General features: G+C 38.0%; 1 protein-coding gene across 2 annotated transcripts in view; it reads right to left on the bottom strand.

The window, feature by feature from the left end:
- Positions 1–24,146, bottom strand: part of UVRAG (UV radiation resistance associated) — a 95,071-nt gene that overhangs the window by 23,881 nt on the left and 47,044 nt on the right. For both annotated transcript variants that reach the window (XM_049822726.1, XM_049822727.1), the window contains 2 exons: positions 22,409–22,574; positions 6,793–6,871 (listed from right to left, as the gene is read on the bottom strand). In XM_049822726.1, coding sequence (XP_049678683.1) covers positions 6,793–6,871; positions 22,409–22,574 — 245 coding nt within the window. The remainder of the gene's footprint in view (positions 1–6,792; positions 6,872–22,408; positions 22,575–24,146) is intronic.

Raw genomic sequence — 24,146 nt, forward strand, 5'->3', positions numbered from 1 at the left:
ATGATCTGGCTAGGTATCAGCCCATTGCTACCCTAGGAGACTTTCAGGAATGAAAGTTCTCCTAAAAGGTTTTGGCTCTATGCAGCTGGAGAAGGTACTTTGTGGTTTTTCAGGTGCAGTCCCTTCCTCTTAACATTAAAATGAATGCTTGGCACTTTACAAGATGAGGACTCGACTCTGGCTTCAACCTGTGCTCTTTCAAGAACACTTTTCCCTATGCAGCTAAATTGGCCACAAATTCAGACAGTGCATTCTTTCTGAACTGTACATTTTATGATCTTAGTTTAGGGGCCTCATAAAAGACGTAGTGTGCAAGTCACAGTATCCTACACTTGAAGGATCATAACCACTGCATCTACACCGATACCCACAGAACTCTTAAAGACACTTCTGCTTGGTAGTGTTTATTGCCAAAACAAATTTCTAGTCCTAACATTTCTGCCGCTCAACTTCCCATGGAAAAGTTTAATAGTTTCTATTATAAAGTTGATTTTCTCACATGTTTGATCGTCTAATGGAGCCAGAAACTGAACATCTTGCCTCATTTCACGTTTAAGAGCTGAATTTCAGTTTAGTTTCTTACATATGGCACTAGTACATAAGCATTTAACTTTTATTCCATGCAGCTATTAGAAAGATATCGGTTTGACTGCAACTAGAATATGTCAAGAAGTATTTTGCTTTTCTTCTATGCTTCTGTAAATGTTACTTACCTCGTGTATTAGACAAGCAACTGAACCAAAAAGTACCATTCCCACAAGAGTAGCATTGGCTGATCAACATCCCTAGCAGGTTACATAAAGCACGTAAATATTGTCTGCCACCATGTGGACACAGCAACTCTGGACACTTGAAAGGAAGGCTAGACACAAGTTAACTTGCTTGGATCTGTATTGCATTGATGTGAAAACAAACATCCTTGGGGGAGCTGACAAAAGATTGAGTGATTTTTTTCATGTCAAATAGCAAAGTTCATCTGTTGCTAATGACTGTCAGATGAAAGCAGAACTATTCTTTGGCCAGGGCTGAGCAAATCATGCCAATGTGAATAGAAGTAACATCACTCAATAGTTGTCTGACAAAACAAATCGGGGCTGGATCAGAAGAGAAACCTTGCCTTGTGAGGCGATCGTAAGCACGCATTCAGCCCGAACAGAAAAAAACTCCAAAACAAACCTTAACTCATGCAGCGTAACAAATCAAAGAGATTTCACAAAACCTGGGAGTGATGCCTGGAAGGTATGTGCCAACTGCCACCAACAGCAGAGCCTCCCTGACAAACACCAGCAATGAACTGGGGTAAGACTAGACATATTCACACCTTAGCTTGGCTCTAGGAAATCAAGGAGTTGTAGAACAGTCCAAACTATTTGATACCTGGTTTCGCAAGTCTCCTTTCAAGTGCCAATAACTTAGACAAGGACAGAAAACCACTTCTGAGGCCACCTCCCCTAAAGCCAGAGGGAGGCAGTGACCAAGGTCACAGCAGCAACAAGACTAAAAGGGGTCTCGCACCAATCATAGTTCTGGCCTATGGTTCCATGGCAAAGCTGAGCCGAGACTCAGAATAAGAAATCCAGAAGATCAAGAGACAAATTAACTTCCACCCCCTTCGGTGGCTGACTGAAATACCAAATCATCATGTAATGCTCAGAGCTGCGAATAAGCTGATTGTTCCGTGCAAGAAAACAGCTGCAGTAACTCCCCTTCTAACCGGGACCAGAAGAAACTAGGTCTACAGCTGTAACGCGATTATTTCCTCTCCAAGCAATCTTGCAACTGGATGAGGAATAGTGCCTGTCAAGTATCGTGCAAGAGACTACCTTGGCAATACCTAAAGGAATTAGAAGTTTCATGAACAAGATGATCATGCTCTCTTCAATGGCTTTGGGTTACAAATAATGACCAATACAGGAAAGAAACCAAGTAATATCATCTTGTATACAACTTCAGGCCAGGTATTCTCCAGTAGTGACAGTGTACATGCTCACCGAGGACTTACCTCAAGGACAGTCACTAAAACAAGATCATCTCTTCATATGTAATGAAGAGCCTACACTGAAGTCAGGCCCAAGCAATCAAGGCTCTGGGAATGAAGAGACAGCAAAACAGCAATAAAGCTTCTTTCTTTCTACAGGCTTGAGATTTGAAACTTAAAGCCACTGTATTCTCACCCCCACACACTCTAAGGTTAAAAAAAATTTTAAAGAACTGATAGGAAAAAACCTGGAGAGCCAAGACCACTACTCGAGGACTTGAGAGCTCAGCTTAGCAAGGTCCATGCCTATGCCTTAGCTGAGCTGTGTGCCACATGCATTACATGTTCAGAGCGATGAGAACTCTGAGAGGTGCTAGCTTGCCCATGCTGTGTCAGCTTATCACCCACAAAGAAACCCAACTCACAATGCTCTAGGGAGTTCCTAATATTCATCCACTATAGCAGGCGGTTTTCACGGTGTAATCTCAACTCCTCTGCTGTGAAAACGAATGCAGGAGTTCATTTCATTCTCCTGCTAAAGCCTCCTCTTCCTCAGATACTCCACACACATCCATAACTTGGCAGCTGCAGAGTTTGTGAGACCAGCTACCTACTGAATGATCTCCCAGTGCCTAATGCTTTTGAGAGCCAAGCAATTCCCTCCCATTTTTAGCAACTGTATTGTGCTTCACCTTTGAAAATGCTCTGGAATGGCAGTGATTTTGTTGTTGTTGTTGTTGATATTATTAGACATAAGTCACTAATTTCCCTTTGAAAAAAATAACATGCTTGTACATTCATTAGAGTCAAAGAACTGAAATCTTAACTGGAAATTTATGGGTTTACCTAATATAATCCAACTTAAAAAGCTACTCTGCAAACTTCGTGAGGGATTCAATTCAATTTTACAAATAGAAAATATGGGGATTGAAACAATTTGTGCTCACATACAGATGGAAGTTATTATGAACTCTCGGAATTAACACACATTGTTTTGACTTCGGAATGTAACAGCAAAGCAAGTTTCTCCAAATAAATGCTCTACCAAGCTAGCACTGAGCTGCTTCTAATTCCAGCTGAATTCTCCTGAGTACAAGATGTGGTTTTCATTGTTATTATCCTGCTGTTTTACAAAACAGTACCACTTTATCTCTAGAAGAGTTTTTATTTCAGCAATTTTACTTAATATCAACCCAGTCTCACTTCTTCCCCACTCAAGTTTCTCCTTGTCGCCAGAACTCCAGGTAATTGTGAAAGGAACAAAAATATAAAAATCTGTGAAACCAGGGAAGCTTATACAAATCCTTTCAAGTATTTCTTTTAAGTTGATACAAGTTTTTCTGGGCTCTTTGTTTCTCACCCACAGTGATCAAGACTTGCATGAATGATTCAAGTAAGGTGATGGGAGACCCAAGTTCTTCTCTTAACACTCCAGTAGAGTCAGCACTGTTCCTCCTAGGCACCTCCAATCTTCCCACAGCAACCCAGAGGGAATTAAGCAACTGATCTGCATTTATTCATGACAGAATAGTTTGCAGGACTGGTTCTCTGAATTAAGGCCAACACCCTTGGGCCTTAAAAGGATTCCCTCACAGGTTGTGATGGTCTAGAGGTAAAAAAGAGGCAGCTGCTCATTCTCCATCCAAACTTAATTATTTTCACACATTCACATGAACTAAACACACCTGAAAGGTTCTCTCAAAGCAGCCTTAAGATCTTCTAAGAGCTACTTAAATTCAACAGTTCCAGCCTCCAAAGGAGCACATAAAGGATTCAAACAATTTCAGGTTTTTAGATCAAGTCAGCCCCTGAGTACAGGAGTTTTGTGATGTATTTCTGCAAGTTATCTACCTGTTCTGCTTTCACAATGGAATTTCCCCTTGGCAGAACTATAAAAAGCTGCAATATTTGACTAAGGATATCAAAACAAAGATGACTACACCAGTTTATATGGACTTCAGTAACACTTTCCTGATTAAATAAGTAGTAGAAGCCTCCCAGAAATTCCGATTTACTTTTATTATGTTTTTATATTCAACAGCATACAATCTCAAGCATTAACATGTGAAACACTGGTGTTGTACAAACCACTTCAAAGTTTGGCCACTGACTTCTCTAGCTTGTAGCAGCACCAGTGACCCCATGTAAATTTGGAAACTTTTTTTATACAAATACGTACTTAAAGTCTTCATTTACTTTTATGAGTTTAAACACATGCCAGTGATTTCAGAAACCAACTGCAAGGACTTGGAAGGCAACATGGGTGAGTGACCATGTGTTCAACTGTTCACAGTCCTTTAGAAATAGGACAAGAACAAAATCAGAACGAGAGATTTCAGTAGGTCCAACAGTGGCTAACAACTCAAAGATGACAAGTCTTAAAAAAACAGGAAAACAAGCGAAGTGGTGACAGTTCCTATAAAACCAATACTACATACAGGCACAAGTGCCAACTAACCCAGACTACAAGAACTGGGAAGACTACCAACTTGGGCTCAGTGAAGACTTCATAATCTCAATCAAGAAGCACAGAGTGCTTGCATCACATAACTGAACACCAAACTCCAGCACAGGAACAAAACCATGAAAGGCTGAAAAGCAAAGCAAGCGGCATCACGACTCACAAGTTACAGAATGAACTAATGTATTTACATAAGTAGAGATTAAGGAAAGCATTGATTTGATAGTAAAGGAGAGAGAAAGCTATCAAAGCATTTGAAGGAAAAGAGTATTTAATCCCTTTCTCTCACTGGTCCTCCCTATGAAAGTCAAGTGTGAACAGCTGGCTGCCATTATTAATACCAGCAACAAAGAGCCACAGTCTAAGTTACATTAACAGCTTGGTTAAGTGAATTTCCAAGATTAGCAGGAGTTGATTAACTTCATCTTAAGATATTTTAGCCTTTAAGTAATTTCAGAGCCATTGGAGGTTATCTTCCAAAATACACTAAGCATGGGCAAGATACCAGAAGTCTGGAAAATGGTAAATGCAATCCAAGCTTAAAAAACAAACAACACAAAAAGACTCAGAAGCTTTACTTCAATTTGGGGTAGGGAATGGGGAATGAGTGGTGGAAGAGAGAACTGGAAAAAAACAAACAAAAAACCCTAGAAACTAAGCATAAAAAAGATAAGATTTTTCAAGAATAAAACTGTCAGACCAATCTAATTTCAAGCCTCACAAACAGGTTAGAAACTAAAAAGTCATTTCTGTTGGAATTTAAATAACTCTGGGCACTTTATGGTGTAATATGCTCGCAAGCATGCCAGGGAAATGGGACATTGATAAGTATGAATGAATACAGAGCAAGTAAGTACTCTTTGCGTGTAGTTAAAACAATGTTTCACTGCTATAAATGGAAGTGCTAGCAAAGCAGGGATCCACCTGAGTCTAGGCTTTACCCCAGTTCTATTCAATATTTTAATTAGGTGAGCTGGAGAGAGAATAGGCTCAGATGCAGATAGCACAAGGCTGAGATAGAGTTCTCAACCCACCTTTCCCCATCTTCTACAGTTACGTCACCAAATCAGAAACATGATTAAAAACAAAAAGATGCATCTTTAAGGATACATTCAAGGTACAGCATGTAAAACATGAATTAAACGAGTCACCTGCACAAATTCAGAATGGACTATTTTGTTGCTGTGCAGAAGACTTGGGATGGCACAAAATTCACCATGTTAGACTGTTGAGAGTACAAACCTATCGGAACATAATGAACTGGAAAAAAATTACAAGACCTGTGGAGCATTTCTCCCATCCTACTCAATGTTTTGAAGGCAACAGTTGCATGCTGTATCCAGCTTTGGGCACTACAAGAAAGATGTCTCCTATTCTCCATCTGAATCCACAACAAGAATGCTCAGAAGTTGAGACATGACCCATGAGATAACACTTTAAAAATGAAAGGTTATCTTTCAATGCATAAAAGTTTGCAAAGAGGAAGAGACTTAAATAAACATATTATTATAATAAGTGATTATGTGATTAACGAAAAGCAAGACAGATTTCGATTAGATGTCAGAAAAGACTTTAATAGCCAAGACAGTCAAGCATTGGAACTAAGTAGTACTTAGATCACAGCCTCTCCTTCAGGGAAAATTATACACAGATCTACCAGGGATAGCGTATGAGCAGCTGACCCTGCCCTAGGACTAGGCAATCGTCTAAATGGCCTCCTCAGGTCCCTTTCAGACCAGCTTTTTGAACATTTTCTGAATTCCATACCAAATGTGTTAGCAGCAGGTATTAGTACCATCTCAAATACAAGCTTGTGAACTTGTAAACTCTCATGCATTTGCTAAAGTAAAGGATTATTTTTAAAATACATTAAGAGCAAGGAAGTAAGGATGATCAGAGAACTTTTTAATATAAAGTCATACATTTGCAAGACTTCAGATTTTCCAGCTTGTTGTGTTTTCTTATCATAAGTATAGAGGTAGAATACTAGTTAAAGTAATAATACAGCAAAATTAAAGACACAGCAATGAGAATGACATGAATGGATCTTCAAGTATGACAGGATAAAAATAACAGAAAACATTTGCAATTTTCAAAACAGTGTGTATAGACTATTTGAAAACGAAAAGATTCATTATTAGCTGGCAAGCCTTTCTCTAAGCACAATGCAAGAAAATCTCAAGCACAAAGCTGTAAGTTAAGTGAAAACAATGACTTGAAGAAAACCCCCACTAGTTCAGATGTGATGCTATTCTCTGTGGCAGACAAGACAGGAGATGTACACTCACGGCATACTGACACCAAGCAGACAGTAGATATAAATAAAAAAAAATTAAAATCTCAGTGTACTAACCTGTGCTATATTTTTGTTGAGAAGATATACTCCATATTCAAACTGAAGCTTCTCCCCTCCTTTTGGATATAAAGGAAATCTGATGGGAAAGAAAAAAAGGGGGGAAAAAAGGGCACATGAGATGAAATTATTCAGATGCTTAAGTAAACTTTAAAAAGCCACAGACTCCTTTTCTGAGAAGGTAAAGGTTTAAAAAGCCTCTCTTGCTGACTTCTCCCAGGAGCCCTTCTCCACAGGATATACTTAGGAACCCTCTGCAACTCCTGTCAATCAGCCTTTTAAAAACTGATGTCAAAATTCAGCTAATGAATTACATTTTCTAAATCATTTTAGGTTTTTAAAAGATGCTTTATGACCCTCCCAGTGCTGCAACATTCCTCTCATTTAGTGAAGCATATTTTAAGAAGCACACAGCATAACACCAGATCCCACGTTATCCCTTTGTATTCAGCCATTTGCATTTGGTTAGCTCATTTCCAAATAGAAATAAACTTTGAAGAAAGGTGTTCTCTTGTGATTGTTATTTTGTGATTGAAAGAGCACAAATCTCTTCACATACAGGAGACATTTGCAGGCTCGCTTACCATCACACCAGAACAACGGTCAGAGAATGTAAGTGATTCCTTTCCTTTCAACAAGCTTCACACATGCACCAAAGGCTTGAGTCAGTTACAGCGTCATAGGTCATGCCAGCCCTTGTAAATATTATATTCCTAATGTTTATTTCTCCTATTTAATAAATAAAGCATTTTTCGCAATTTTAAATACCTAGATGCAGCAAATACCTTATAGGAAAGTAGCACAGCTTACTTCTGTCTTAACTACTGCATGAGATCAGAGAACCAAAACTTTAGTCCCTAGAGTATTGAAACTGTTTGACAGTCTGCACTAAAGAATACAAATTTATGTGTATGTTCTAGAAAACTTTGCTTAAGTGAAGCAAATCTCATAAACAGTTTTAATATGTGTACACTGCATTTCTTAGGACTGTCTTTTGACTCTTCTTTACCACTAGAGGTTATGAGGTCATCGTGGTCAATACAGTAATCTCAGTACAATCTAGATTTTATGTTTATGGGAACTACACCATGAAACGAGCTTTTGCCTTTTCAAGAACTGTATGCTCTGTAGCTCCTAATCAAGATGCTGAGCGTATTATCTGCACAAACCCCACATTACATCAGAAACCAAAGTCTCTCTCAAACGTAAGATAACAAATACAGGAGATCAATATCTACTAGAAACAACACACATTCTAGAGGGGTGATTACAGAAAGTGTATTTTATCATCAATCAGCCCCACAGTAGAGTACATTTGCAACTTTTAAGGAGAATTATACAGCACCATTAAAGCTAAAGGTTAACAGGTCATGATCACAGCAGATCAAATATTAAGATGTCAGCTTTAAGTTTTATGCTACTTTCAAAATCACTAGGTCACTTCTGGTTGAGGAATATAAAAATCACCATGAATAGTATATATCTAGCTCACCTTGCTTAATAGATCTATAAATCCAACGAGTTCCCCATGCAAGAAAATAAAACCTTTCAAAATGAACACATGCTGCAAAAATTCCACGACGCATTATCCTAAGCGTAAAATACAAATCAAAAGGAGTTCATTTCCATATCTACAATTACACTACCCAAATAGAGCAGGATTTAGCTTTAAAAGGATACCTTTACAATTAACAGAATAAAACTAACTCAAGCTTGACAATAAAAGCACCATTAGGAACACAAGCCATGTTTCACTGGAAGATAGTATTTCATTAAGTCACTAGTAATGGGAACCATGTATTCGATTATTAGACACAGAGCTTTTCGATACATACAGTATAGAAGAGAGGATAAAAACTGTTTTACAGTGCTCGCTACCATCTCCCACACAGTTTTTCTAAGTGGTAAAGATTAAGCTTTTCTGTTTATCACATTGGCCCTGCTTCTTTGCTAATGTTCACACTTTTGTCCTCTAACTTCCACTAATTAATCTTGAAAGACTCTGAACTACATACATCCTCGTGTCAGCTTTCATAAGATAATCATTTACATGAAAGTCTTGAAAAATGTTAGTGGATGTCTTTGTGCATGCACATTTATGACTCAGAGAAAAATATTACCAACTTTCACATCTCTTTCTTTGTGTTATCTTGCTTGCCCATTAAGCCTGGTCACAAGCAATAAACTTAAAGGAGAGGAACCACGACATTTTATACAGTGCTTCATTGAGTATAACTGAATGCAACCTTAACTGCTGGCTCCCTAAGTGAAATTCTTCTTGCCTGCTCCTTAGAAAAGCACGACTGTAAGCTAAATCTCTCACTTTGGCATGCTGCAAAAAGTTTAAGTCTGCTGTATAAGGTTTTAGTTATACTTGCTCAAAAAATATATTTGAAAACTACTATTTTAGTATTTTTATAATCACGAAGCACTCAATAAAATGCAAAATGGCATCTGCCTGCCCATTCTACTCCAACATGTACCTTCCTTGTTTCCATTCTTGCTGATACATTTGGGGAAAAAAATCATTAAGCTCTTTTAAAGCAGAACAGAGATATTTACTCTAGGATGACAAATTCAAAGGAGTAAGTGTGATATGTTTAGTAGAAAGAAGAAAAAAATCAAGCTACAGGTGTCTCTTGTGTAATCACCAGAAGACATCATCTGAGAGAAGTTACCAAGTAGTAGGAAACTTGTTCTGAGCACAGTCAGAAGGTGAGCGCTGGTCCTCCTCAGATCAGTACACTTACACACTGTGAGGAAACCATACACCTACCATGCTAGCAGGCAGTAATTAGGACCAAAACTGCTTCTGCTCAGTGAAGTTCAAAGTGTGCCCTTGTAAAAATATCTTGATATTTATCTTGTGACTATGGAATATTACTTTTTAATAGTGTGTAGACTTCTTAAAACACAGCCCTAATACACCCTGAGTTTACAGTAGATATTCTATTTCTGTATATAAAGCGCACTGCCTAGCTGGCATACAGCAGTAATAACTTTAACAGTGACTCATAAAGAAGATCTTAGTTCAGAGAACATTAACTTGATGCAAGAAAAAACCACAGCATTTAGTAACTTATAACAGGTTAACCCCATTTGGAGTTGTTTCTGCACCTCGTGTTTCCACTGTAACTCAAGGCTATTCTTGCTTCCCTTCAGACATCTGATACATCAGCAATGGTAAGAGCCTGTGTTGGTGAAAAGCACAACGAAGAGTAGTGATAAAGGGATGAACAAGCTAGCAGGCACGTGGAAAGGCAGCTGTAGGATCTATGACAATTGTGCCAAAGATGCCGAAATTAAACAAGTCCCACTGAATTCAGAAGGTGGAGAACACTCTGTAAGAGTGATCCAAACTGCACACCAGACTGATTTTAACCAGATGGTCAATATGTGCCTTTAAGATCTAAGATAACGTAAAGAGGATTCTCAATCTTAAAAGCTTATGTTTGTTTTGGAAGTTTTATGTTTTGCTTATTCAATCCTGAAGGACTGTGACAAATGCAAAGTTTTTATTAATTTCTTTGAGTCATGTGTTCTCTTTTATAGGACTCACTGGGATACAAGTCAGATGACCAGTGTTACCTAGCTGTACCATGCTGCAGGAACAGAGACAAATGCATAATAAACTGCAAAACATACACATGTATGACATTTTTAGACACATAGCTCACCTCCCCTTTCATGGCATGTTACTTTGGGCAAAAGTTAATTCTTCTACTTGTGATACCACAATGACAGAATAGTTTCTTCCATAGTGAACCAGAACAATATCATGCTTACAGCCTCAAAGCACACATGAGACTTATACTAACACTAATACATTCAAAAGCAAAGTTTTCCCAGTCTCAGAAGAAGAGGTTTTGATTGACATTTCTCATGGACAACAGTAAAAAAAATAAAATTAAAAAATTAAAAATAATCATAGAAACAGTTTACAAGGCACTTCTAATGATCTCTGAATAATTTCATTTTAGCAGAGATTAGAATAGAGATAGCAACTCATCTGCTCCTACTGTACCTCTCTCCCATCTCTCCTGCTTGGAGGGTTCCCAAGAATAAGCACCTCCTCTCCACCCGCAATCTTAATTCCAACAAGTCAACATCAACCGCTTTATTTCAACCTATCCCCTACTAATTACTGCCACACTTCCTAAGCAGACGTCAGCTGCTGGATGAAGAACTCTTCAGCTTCAACTTTATCCAAGAAAAACTGGCAGGGAAGTTGGAAGGGAGCACATTACTAACAGCTAGTCAAGAAACTCTCCTCTTCCATTGAAAGCACCTAATATTCAAATAGGATACTATTCTTAGCACTGAAATCCTGTGTTTAACACAACTGGGTGCCACCAACCACGAGCAGTTCTAAGAACAAAGAACGGGTTTTTGAAGTACATAAGGCAACAGATTTTCAGTCTATTTGCACATAAGGAGATTTTACTGATAGGCAATGAGTAAGCAAACAAGCATGAGCAGGTCAAGGCTTAGAGTAATGCTGATCTACATATCCAAATATATCTACTTGTAAGAAACTCAAATGAGACTGACAAATCAAAGCGTGCACTCAAGTATCAGAATACAGACTAGTGCAAGCCTAAAAGGAAGAAATCTCTAATTTCCTTGTAAACTGCCCAGGTAAACAGGGGTGGAAAAGGAAGAAATCCCAGCTAAAAGGAGTGGCTAAATGAAGTGTCAACATCAGTGTGATTTTATGCTGTAGACTCTATGTGAAAGTTTCTACGGTACTAAGCCTCATTTCACAACTCTTCGGGGAGGGTTTAAACTAAAAAAAGCGAGGCAAAGGTTACGTGCTTTGTTCACAGTTACTCTGATGGGGAAAAGTAACCTCAAGTCAGCCTTTTAAATAAAAGACAGGGCTGAAAGTCTACCTATTCTCCAACTTGAAACTACAGAACCAGCACCCTACCATCAACAACAGAATTAAATTTTGAGTTCTTCAGGGATCTCACAACACTTTGAATGTTACCTTTTAGAATAGTCAGTTTGAACATTTGCATAAGAAATACCATTCTGATCAGTATCAAGCTTACAGGCATCCAACTACATCAACAGGACTCTTAAGGAGCTGTTACTTTGGAGTTAGTCTTTAAAGAGGTTTTTTTTTTATAACGTGGTATTTAGTCAAGTAGAACACATCTTAGACATAACACACACACGTACCTCTAAGAAACTGAAAAGCAAAGTATAATCTTACTGCAGTAAATCACATTTTTAAGGGTACAAAGACTGTGGACAGGGTACTAAATTGTCAACTCTGGTTTAAAAGTCTTTCTAGAAAAGAAAAGAAACTCAAGATACACATTTCCAGTCAATACAGAAAACTAATGGTGGCTGGTAGCCATCGTTTCCACTCCAGCTGAGTCATTAAGAGGCAAACAGCTAAACAGAAATATCAGTGTTAAACCAAGGAAAATTTCATTTTTCAGTTCAAGATGTATTCTTGAATGTGTCTAAACACATTTGTGGTCTGGGGGCAGTACAGGATGAGCAGATAGGAGTTTCGATGAATGCCTTTGCCAGCTGAACCTAACAGGCCTGAAGACGTTTCTGCTGGAAGTAGACTGCGACTCTACGACATCTCTACAGCAATCTGATTCAAAAGCTTCGCAGTGTGCCCCAGGAGACCACCAGCCATCGCTCTATGTTGCTGAAACTACCTGTTCATCCAGATACAAGCAGAACATCTTATAGTCATAAAGCTACAGGCACAAAGAAGTCTAATGTACTGTCTCTAAGGCAAGTTCAAACCGCCCTGTATTCTCAGCTATGGTAACACTTCCCTCTAGATAAACTTCATCCTTCCTTGGGGTAAGAAGATTGTCTCAATTACTTTGCAGTGTTGATTTCAGTCTTATTTTCTATGACTCAAAGCATAACAAAGGACACTATGCTTATGCACTGATGACAGTAAGTCTGAGAAATTTCAGGGGTAGATGAAAAGCCTCTTGCAAGGATTCTTCTTTTTCCTATTTGCAGTTTAAGGTGAGATGCCGACAGCCTGATCAGTCATGTTTGGTGGGGTTTTTTTTCCCTTATAAAAAATATTAGTTACTACTTAATAAAAGAAAGGGGGTTGACCCATCTCTTACTAATTTTTTTTAATATAGGGACTAAACCACTGGTTTTCGTAAGACAGCATGGGCAGGAAGCTTGCTACTAAAGTGTCTCCAACCAAAACTGCTCACTAATACTGATGTATTTAAAAATCAAAAAACTGACTACAGAAAAAAGTTCTTTTAAAGATCGCTTATGTTGCCCACAGATACTGATTCTGGAAAATGAGAGGTATGTTTCAAAGCTAAAAATGTGATTAGCCCAATTTCAGTGTTTTAAGCATTAGACCACCCTTCTTACAGCTCATAAATAAATTGTGCTAAATATCCTATCCTAACCACTAAGAACTCTTCTTCCACCTTTTTCAGCTGATCTTAGGCAAGTACTTATCAGCCATCAAGATCTTGTTTAATTTTATATCCTCAGCTAATCTTTAGCTGCTTTACATAGTAACTTCAATGTTTGATGAACATGCAGTAAATCACCCCAAGATTCTTGGTTCAGTCAGATGGTAACTGTTAGGAAAAGCTGAAGGAATCCTTATTCCATACATTTATTTCAGACCTCAAGTATCTCTTATGAATTCAAGTCCAAATACATTTACTGTTGTGTTCTGTGATTTATGAACTCCTCTGTATCCAGAAAAATCACATATGTACCAATATATTGGTGGCCAATTTTTATTGTCTATAACCGCCTGTCTTTAATACAAACTATTTTTAAAGCTTAAGAAATTGCTTCATTTTTAACTGCTTTCACCTGCTTCTACTTTGGTATTACACCATATGTTTTAGATCTTTTATTCTCTCTTCTGTTCAGACTTCTGCCATATCCCAAATTATATTAAAGTCTCAAAGTTTAATCTCTACTTCAGAAAGCTCTTTAGGGAAGAAGTCAGTAAAATAATTATTTTTACACATCACATCTAACTGTTTCCACAGGCTGAAGTGTGGCACAATTGAAATAGCATATTACATCCCATTTGGCAAATGTAAGTAAAATTCCAAATCTAGTTTGGAACTGTGTTAGATAACCTTAATTTTCAAAGTGATGAAAAGTTCAAGGACTGGTAATATCTGTAGCTTTGCAAGCTAAATTAACAGCAAGGACATTTATGTTTCAAGAACAAATAATTATCCAGTAGTTAACTGAAGATCAGAAACTTAGTCCACCAACTAAACAAAGCCGATACCACTGCATTTTCACATCATATTCGCAGTACCTTTGATACATCCTGCCCAACTGCAGCCATGGGAGAACAAACTTGACATGGCTTTTTCCTTCACTTCTTATTTTCAAGGACAGTAAGCAGAATGACTGTAGGAAGATTCCTGTAGAGCAGACTTGGCAGAATGCAGCTGAAACCCAATTATTCACTATTATACAGATAAAGAACTGATATAATTTCTGTGACTGTAATAGTCACTGGTGTGATAGCAGTCATCCATCAGATCCAGGGAACAACTGTGCCTCACACAAGACTACCAAAAAATATGGCCGTTTAGAAAATGATGAATTTCAAGCTTAAGCCCACGGATAGGACACCCTATACAACGACAGAACTAAATAGCCCAATCCAGATACAACAGTGAGCTGAAAAAGTCACAAGTTCTTGCTTGATATGACTGAACTATGAGGAGTGTACAAGAACAAGGTTTAAATATTTACTGAAGTTTGAGTTATTTCAACCTCACGCCCTTTTGGGGGTCTGTGAGGGGGGCAGGCAGGGGCGGAAGGAGCTGGTGTTTTCCCTCCAGCCTCACCACATCCTGTTTGCTCGTTTTAAAGGAATGTTGTATCCAGAGAAGAAAGCTTATGTTATTGAAAACTGCTGGGACTTTTCTGAACCAGAAGAACGCAAACCTTGAAAGCCTTTTAAGTGAGAAGGACTACCACTGTCCAGCCAGCTCACCTGAAATCACTATTCCCCAGGACACTTTGAGTCAAGTATTAGGAAAAAAAGACACAGCCACCAAAATGCCCAGCACTTCCAACCTCTTAGCACTCCACCAGAAGACCAAGGCACAAGAAGCTTTGGTTGCACTCCTTCAAAACCCGTCTCCTTCTCAGATAAGCTGCTCCATGGTTACATCAGCTTCAGAGCAGAGACCAGCACAGATCTTAAGTAGCAGACCCAAGCAACTGAGTGCTTGTTGGAAGGAACACAACTAAAACACAACACTATGAAACTGCCGTCACCACCAGACTTCTCAATTATAGAAATGCAACACAGAGCACTTCAGATCCTTTTTAGATCAAGCTACCAGTTGATGGTGGAGGCCACGAACTGACCTTAGGGTGACTACTAGCCTACCAGGAACAGCTAACTAGTCTGCCAACAAGCAAAAAAGTTAAGATCCCCACCTGGCGAGCAATGCTGACATCAAATGAAAAGGCAGAAAAAAAAAGAATTACAAGTGTGCACTTTGCTTTGTTAGAGATGAGATTAAGACATGAATATGAATCACAAGTGTATTCAGATTTGATTACTATATGGGTTTTAGTTTCTACTTGAGAGAAAAAGCTACACTTGTAAAACAAACTTGATGACAAAAATACAGACTGCCAAGGGAAAAAGCATATCCTCATTCAAGCTTTACACAATACAATGATAATTAGTTTACTGGGAAAACATAACATTGGCAGTTTAACTTTATGAAATGTATTTTCAAAATGCCTATCTGAATAGCTCAACAAGAAGATAATCGAAAGCAGAAGAACTGCCATCTTTCTATTAAGAAGTGTAACTGCTGTGACCTTGCTCTTGGAGAATGTACAATAGCTTCAATATGTACAGGCTGTATACAGGAAAAGAAAGCAAAAGACCCAGATTATGAAAGTCAGGCAGTTCTCGATAAGACAGTCACCAATTTATACAAGAGGGTATCATTATACTACTTCAGCAAGTAATGCTTTCAAACACCTCAAAAACACAGCTAGCACTCCACGGAACAAGCGACACTGATAGCTTTTTGTAAATTGTGCATTTCTGTGATTTATTTCAGCTTGAATGCAAGGCTTGCTACATACAAGCCATGATGGATATCACAACACAAGGACTATCTGAAAGGACAGAGCAGACAAGCTCGCTATCAGATCTTTAAATCTCCCTGCCACTGAAGGATCATTTTTAACTAGAGGACACTTTATACAGGTCAAGTCCCCGCTTATTGAAAAATGAAGTAATGTTTTGAAAAATAATCTCATCAGGAGGATAGTGCTCCAATGGGAGTAAATTAAGACTAGTATGTCTTCACAGAAACATTTCTCAGCTGTAGATGTCTGGAGTCAGTGGTCTCATCTACTGCAGTAAACAAAATCTGCTTTCTCAGACTGGCCAGGAGCTTCTAGTTCCCAGAAACAGTGTTAACAGTATCTAAATTTATTAAAGAACACCTGATCTAATTCTTAATCTACACACAGGAATATTTGCTGACCCAAGAAGGCAAAAGCATTATTTTGGTGATCAAGAATAAAATAAGCCAGGATTCTAGCTAAATATCCTTAAGAATGTGGAACGTAAAAATACAGTTCAGGATAAGTTCACGGCAAAAAGCGTTCTTTGAGCAATACAGTTGAACACTTAACACACACTCAATCTACCACAAAGAATCAACTTTACTTTGACAGATATTAGATTTCTCAACAAACCATCTCCCTCCATCTGATTTAAGTTTGCCAAGATTTCTTCCCAAAGCTGTCATTTTATTATCTCAGCCGAAGTACCAAATATGATTAAAGACTTCTCGATTGAGTTGGGAGATGTTAATGTCAGTGAAAAGTCATTCTTTACTTGCTTGTGTCATGATTTTTCAGACTGCTTTATTGCAAGTACCTTATATGTTACCAAGCACAAAGCAACAACCACCTTTAGTTACACTAAGTCTATTAGAGCTGAAACTCTGATTTTCCCATTCTTCAAAACAGGAGCAAGGCCACAGTAGTGAGGACCACTTCTAGACCATGCTCATTCCACAAGCTGTTTCCAAATGCTCCAAAGTTATCCACATGCCTCTTCAGCAACACTATCTACTTCTTTGCAAATCCAGCTTGTCACAGGTAAAAGAACTGAAAGACAACACACTGAGAAAGGCAATTCGGAAGCAGTCTTGTAGCAGAAAAGGCTTTGATACAACCTTTGCTTTACTGGCAGGCCTGAGAAATGAAACTTTTTACACCAGACCTTATGCTGTCAGTAACTCATGCGGCATGACAACACCATGTGAACCACGCACAATATAATGGAAGTTTTATCAGTGCTAACAAGTATGCCTAAAAATACAACACCAACATATCAAATTAACTGCTTGAACATGTGTGGATTAAAAGTACATCTGGCCTGACTCTTAACTTTTCCACTTCTCTGAAATTTGGCTCCCTAAACTAATTAAAAGCATCCCAAACTGGGGTAAACCAACCTGCTGGTTTGAATTCAAGACTCAATCAACAAGCCATGCAGATACGTTAACATTCACCACACACAGTGCTGCAGCCCTTTGGCCTTGCACTTGCATGTCAGCTTTAGCTGTAGAGAAGCTGCATGAGGATAAACCCACTCGTGGCACTGCATCCTTAAGGAATCCAGAAGTATTCTGAAGATCCAACAAGGGCAGCTGCATTTCATGCCTGATACAACTCTTCAGTTGCTACAAGACTGCCTCATCCCAGTGAAAGATGACGTGTTCTTTATTATTCATACCTTTGTACTTCCCACGTGGGCTACAGCAATGAAATGAAACTGGCCTTTAAGTTTTCAGCGCCCAGAGAATTACGGCTAGTTTTGAGCACTGCAGTGCTGCTATGATATAAGAGGTTGGATGCACCCAGACTTTGTTTCCAGATCAAGTCTGATGCCAGCAGATCTTCACAACAATCCTGGCTCAAAACAGCTACTTCTAGGACCCCTACCTAAATTAAACATCAAGACAAAAACTGACTAGTAAGTACAATCTTCTGGCATGGTTGAAGTTCTCAATAACGATGAAGCTGAGCTCCAGAAAAAGACAATTTTGAGGTATAACTCCACATCACAGAAATAGTTTCCAGGAAATTATTTCAGGATCAGACCTATCGCTTGTAGCTACAAACACAGCATACAATTTTGATCCCATTTTCTATGAGGACACAGTAATGCAATAGACAGTCATTTCCTATGTTTAGTGACAACAGAAGGTGTTCAGACAGGACAAGTAGCATAATTTAGAAAGCCATGGCAGCACGCTCAATTTCACTCCTTCTTAGGTCATTCCATACAACTGTTTGGCTCCTGAGGTACTTAAAAGTCATAAAACATAACTGCAAAGATGTCAGATGTCTCTGCAGATGACCAAGACTGCATAGCAGCTGTTTGTGTATTCTTTGGCCTGCTGGCATCTGTCAAGCAGAGTGGAAGAAAATACCTTAAATCTTCCTATAAACTATAAAATGCCAGGGAAACCTTTACAGTAGTTTACTGTTATCTCAGATCAGTTAATGCCAAATATTCCTGCAAAAAATACACCAGATTAGATCAGGCTTCTTCCATGACTGTCTAGGGCTTGTTTGGGGTTTTTTGTTTTATTTTTAAACTTAAATATATTTTTTACCTTTATAACTTTAAGTGGCAATAAGTTCAATATTTAAACATACAACACAAGAAAAAACAATAGCACTTTTTCAAGATCAGACACCTCTGAAATGCCTTTATGTGCTCCAGTAGCTAGCTATGCTTGAAAATGATGATGTTCTTTTTGCCTTTTAAATGCAAAGTCTTTTTAGATCATGTACTCTACCCCTTCATCTTTTTTTCCCTAATCTGAAATAGGACTTTGAGGTGGTTACTTTCTTACTACAGCTAGTTTTCTAATCCTCCCTTAACACATTTTGGTGGGAAGAAGGTGTAGCATAAGCCAGAACAGACTGCATGTACTATTTGATTTCTCTTACTACAGAGAAACAATGTTAGCAAAGCTATTTCTTGAAACCATTCTCATTTCCAAATTAACTAGCAGGGAAGTAAGAGTTCTTGAAAATCTTTTAAAAGGCACAGTATGAATGAGAAAGAAAAAATACAACAGAAATAAATTTCTCCAAATGTGCATTTCACTTGTCCAAACACACATAGGGCACCAGAAAGGTGCTTAAACTCCAAAGACCATTGTTTTTCTTAGGGGAGTATACATATTTCCAAGCTAACGTGATTTGATTAAACAAGTATTCTACTCTTAAATATTCAGCTGGCAGGTTGTAGAAGTGTCATGTGAAGTCTCAGTTATAAAAAGTAGCAACCGAGCATAGCTTTGAGTAAACAGAGATGCCAAAAGACTCCCAAACAGATGGCATAAGTGTGCTTTACTGTACTCACTTTAATACCAAGAAGGAGACCGATATGGTTTCAAAAGATTCAGTAGCTTCCAGCCAGCAAAATGCAGGCATTTACTTTGCGAGATGTTTAGCTTGTATCAGAACTGGGAGAACCGAAGACTATATAAGAAAATACTGCAACAATTGCAGCAACACCAACACAAGCAATTTCACAAAGTATGTCTCAATCCAGACATAACAATCCTTATTTTGCTCTAAACTGGAAGTTATTCTTTATTTAAAAATCTGGGAGCAGACTAACAGAAGCATTAAATGCAGTGCTTGACAGACAGTGTCAGAACATATCATAAATAGTTTAATCTCTGCATTCTTACTATGTTTATGAGAGTGCAATGAAGTGCTACGTTTCAGTTCTGCAAGAACAGTGCCAAAGAATTTAGGTAGTTTATTCAGGAAACATGTTTGTTTGTCACTGGAGAGAGGAACATGCTGCTGTCCTAAGTAGCTTAAATTTGGGAGTTATATATCCATTATTTGCTTTGAAATCTTTCAGACTCCAGAACTTTTGAGCAATGCTACTCTTTCTTCCTACATATTCAGTACGCTCTGGCAATGTTGAAAGGGACCACTGAAAAACTGCATTAATGAGATATTTAGTGACAATCGTATTCTTGTCTTACCTTGGTGGTTCAGAAAGTCATAAACGTAGATTTATGGGAGAAGACTTACAGCCTTTTAGTAGTACCAAAATTATTTCATGGAATACAAGGAGGGAACAGTTATGGAATATATTATAAACACTAGTATCTCTACAATTACAAAGCTGACCATATATTGTATGCTTCCAGCAGGTATTCTATACCTCATTCTACCTTCAGTAATGTGGCCAGACAAGTGCTAAGTTCTCACCACAGTCTCCTACTTCTTTTGTACACTCTTAAGTTCCAATGTAACAGTAATTGCAGCGGACAAAATTGAATACTTCTACAAGAACCTTGACATTTAAGTGATCTGGATCATCCAAGTAAACAAATCTGAAGCAGACAGAGTGTTTCCCAAACGTAACTTACATTCTCAAAGCTCTCAAAATATTTAACCAGCTTATTATAAGGGCTTTAAAAAGCTGGTAAAGAAACTTGAAAGTGAAGTAACACATTTATACAGTATAACATTAAAACCAAACACATGTACTTATGAAATTGCTCTCAAGTGAAACCATCAGCTATTCCCCCAACGTACGATTTTTAGAAGCTCTTAATATAGATCTCAGGGCAACCCTGCAGTCCAAAAAAAAAAAAGTCCGAAGCCAAGTAAAATGTTTAACCTAGTCGATAATCATGATGCTATGTGTTATAGTAAAGATTAAGTATAGAGAAAACTTCACTGTAATTACTCAACAGTTTATGTTGGAGTTTGAAAAGCTGCTAAAGGACAGGTGACTGAAATAAAGAAATTTAATAATGCCTGTTAATTGCTATGTTCAATTCAGTTAGGAGTAGGTGAGAAACATGAGCTATTAGTTTAGAACGAAAACTGCAAGTTAAGACAATTTGAGGTTTTCTATAGCAACCAAAATCCTTTGAGAGTTGGTAGGATTGACTCTCCAATAGCTGGGAGAGAAGATCCCAGGCAGGAGCTAATCCTGAAAAAATCTTGCAGAACACAGGTAAATGGCCCAACAGGGATTCATATACTTAGCTAAACTTTCTCCTTTTCAGAAATCTATTGTGAAATAAAGTATTAAGTCATGAGGATTTGGAAGGCTATAGTCTGAAGAACTAAACCTTCCAATCTGTCTCAGACAACAGGAAATTGTTTTAATCTTTATACACCCACACATGGGCAGCTCTACTCCTCAGAAATTTATTTTCCAGATATAAACGTTCTAGTTTGCTACCCTTCTGAAAGTGATGTACAGGAAAGAGTATGATCATATGCTTAGAGAACTAAACTGAAGCAAAACAGATTAATGTTCTATTAAGTTACCCAGGAAGCGTTTGGACAAGTTATTAAAATGGTATCAAAACTAATTTGCAAGACATAATTATACAGTCATATTTTATTGTGTCGAAACAGGAAGACCTCAGCGAGTTTAACTCTTAAGGCAAGTTACATCTGCTGTCCTGGCAAAAGTCACTGAGTTTCAAAGAGAAATCAGACACTTCCAAGCAGTTCAGTCCTGTCAACTATGCACAGTAAGACCCTTCCATCTTTATTTGGACTATTAGGAATTAGTGTTAAAATATTAAGACTTTGGTTGCATACTTCCAAAGAGAAAAGGGGTTTTTTATAGCGTTCATGTCAATAGAGACAACTACTTTTCACAAATTCATGTCCCCTCAGTCATTTCCTTTGCTCCCTTTTCAAACCTTGCATATGGAAAAACAAAGTTACTGGTGCTGCAAGCCTGACTCTGCAGCCATCCATACATGCACAGGATCAGAGCCGAGCAGCTGGCCTCCCACAGCTGGTCAGTATTGCATTCCTTTTGAGTTCTGCAGTTGCAGGCTACAAAGTGCATCTTAACCAATAATTGCCACTATTTTCATATTAGAGCACACAGGTGCAAAGACAGTGGGAAAATAGGCAAAGGGCCAAATGCAGGAGAAGGCATTCAGGGAGTAAATTTAAGGGCAGCAAGATAAGTTTCCTAGTAGCATAACAATAACAATAGCGTAGCTATGTGTTGAAAGACAATGATTACAGAACAAATGAAAAACTCTTCACTGAATATTGATTTATAGTAGGTAACAGTTTACAGTGCTCTTTTTCAATTGATTAAAATCCTCTGTGTTAAAGAAAGCTATTTATTTTCTCATGTTTATCAACCACTACTCCAGTACTGGCAGTAACTCCCTCAGTGAAGCTTCATTTGCCATCTGCAGCTTTTTCCCAGAGCCAGTAGCAAAACATGAAAGGCAAGTTTTCCAATCAGCAGCCAAAACGTACCTATAAGACACACTATTTAAGTTCTTCTAGCATTATTAGAAGCCCAATCAATAGTATGTGTGTGCCAACAGACCTAGAATGACAAAGCTGAACTAGTCTATTAGATCACAGAATTCCAACACAATAAACTCAAACAACTGTCCCCCAGCTACTGCAAGCAGTAACAAATCACTTCAAACTCTGTGTCACTTCAGACTACCCAAAACTGTTCAAGGTTTTTTTGTTGTTGTTGTTGTTGTTTTGTTGCTTCGAAGAAAGTACATAAGCATATTTACGACATACTTACTCTCGCTCTTTCTCCGTCAGTTTGTCATTGATATTATCTTTGATTGTGGACCGGGAGCCCTTGTGAATTATAGGATACCTGAGTGGCACTTGCAAGAAGTAGGATATCATTGAAACCAAGTGAGCAGTGTAGCCCAGGGCAACAGCAATGCTTCCGTCATCTTTAGCTGTCAACAACAACAAAAAAAATCCATTATTTAATCAACTGGATCTCACTGCAGGCTCAGAACAAGTTCATCCTTATTGCTTAGAGAATGATATAATTAATGAAGCTATCAGAAGTTATAACTTAAGAACAGGTGCAAGTCTGCAATAAATTTAGACTGCTTTACAATTGTTTGCGGTACACTATATTTGCCTCTCTCATTAAAGGGCAATGTAAAATGGGTGATGGCTTGTTCTCTTTCCAATTTTACACTTTCAAAGCTAAAAGGTACTCTTGTCAACGTTTGGCTGGGTGGGGGAGGGTAAAGAAGAGATGGGAAAAGTGAAACAAAAATCCCAAGACAAAATTCAAGTCTTAAACTTTCTGCATTTCTCTAGATGTAGCTGACACGTATGACTGGGGTCAGGGAAAAGCTGCATTCCTCCATAACTTTATTCATTAGTGAGATCAGTGGGAGAGACATCGACCCCAGGGTATGAACTTTGTTCTCTGCCAATAACTAGAAGAACTTAAGATTAACCCATTGTTTTAAAGTATAATTTTCAATCTGAGATTTAAGGTTTTGACCTTAAAGCTTCACCTGCTGGGAACACACACAGGTCTTGCGATTCAAAATACATCCTTTAGCCATGTAAGCCCTTTTCCTTTCCGTTTTTTCTATTTTTCTTCTTTGTAAGCGAACACACCAATACAAACAACATGACATAGAGTCATCCCTTCTAAGGCACAAGGGGGTCCCATGAAATCAACTAAACAGAGGACCTTCTAAGAAAGCTTATAATGATGTTCGACGACGACTATGAAATCATACTGAGCTCTATTACAGCGCAACATGGTACATGGATTTAAAAGTTACACCCCTTTCAAAAAGGATTTTGTAAAAAGTGTTCAACATTTGCAGCAAAACAGGCTTTTTAGGGAATAAATTTTTTTTGATATTTCAGATGCCCGATTTTTTTTTTTTAAATATTATCTACCAAGAGTCTGAAAAAAAAGATACAAGTCAGGCAGCTGGTTTTCAAATTTAACTGCATATTTCACTAAGTCGAATGCTTAGTACTTCTTCTACATAATACAATATTTCTAGAGACTTTGATAAAGAATTAATAATTCTTTTGTAAGGAATTAATACCCATAAACTGAAAATGGGCCAAAAGGTGCATGCCACTGATTTCTCAAGAACTACCAAAATGAGTTCATGACCACATTTAGTGCAATCAGGAAAACAGAAGCAATAGACCAATTTTTGTCATATTGATAAATTAATTTCTTTTAAAGAATATCCTTCATTATTCTAGCATCCAATATACATGCTGTTAACACAAGTTAATTCCTGCGGGATGGCTTTAAAGAGTTAGAAAACTGATTGAGGTTTTTGCCCAATAAACCATGTGACTTGCAGAGTGAGCAAGTTACTGGGAGCAAGAAATTCTCAAGGGGATTTTAGTGAAGTTTCAATTCATGGCAAATATTTGTAGATGAATGCATGCAGTTACCTGTACAACTGTTATACAGACAGGCATATTATATATTTGCTTCTACAATAGGATGACTGCAGACAGTTAAAGAAGAA

Source organism: Accipiter gentilis, chromosome 19, assembly GCF_929443795.1.
Source record: "Accipiter gentilis chromosome 19, bAccGen1.1, whole genome shotgun sequence".
Classification (NCBI taxonomy): domain Eukaryota; kingdom Metazoa; phylum Chordata; class Aves; order Accipitriformes; family Accipitridae; genus Astur; species Astur gentilis.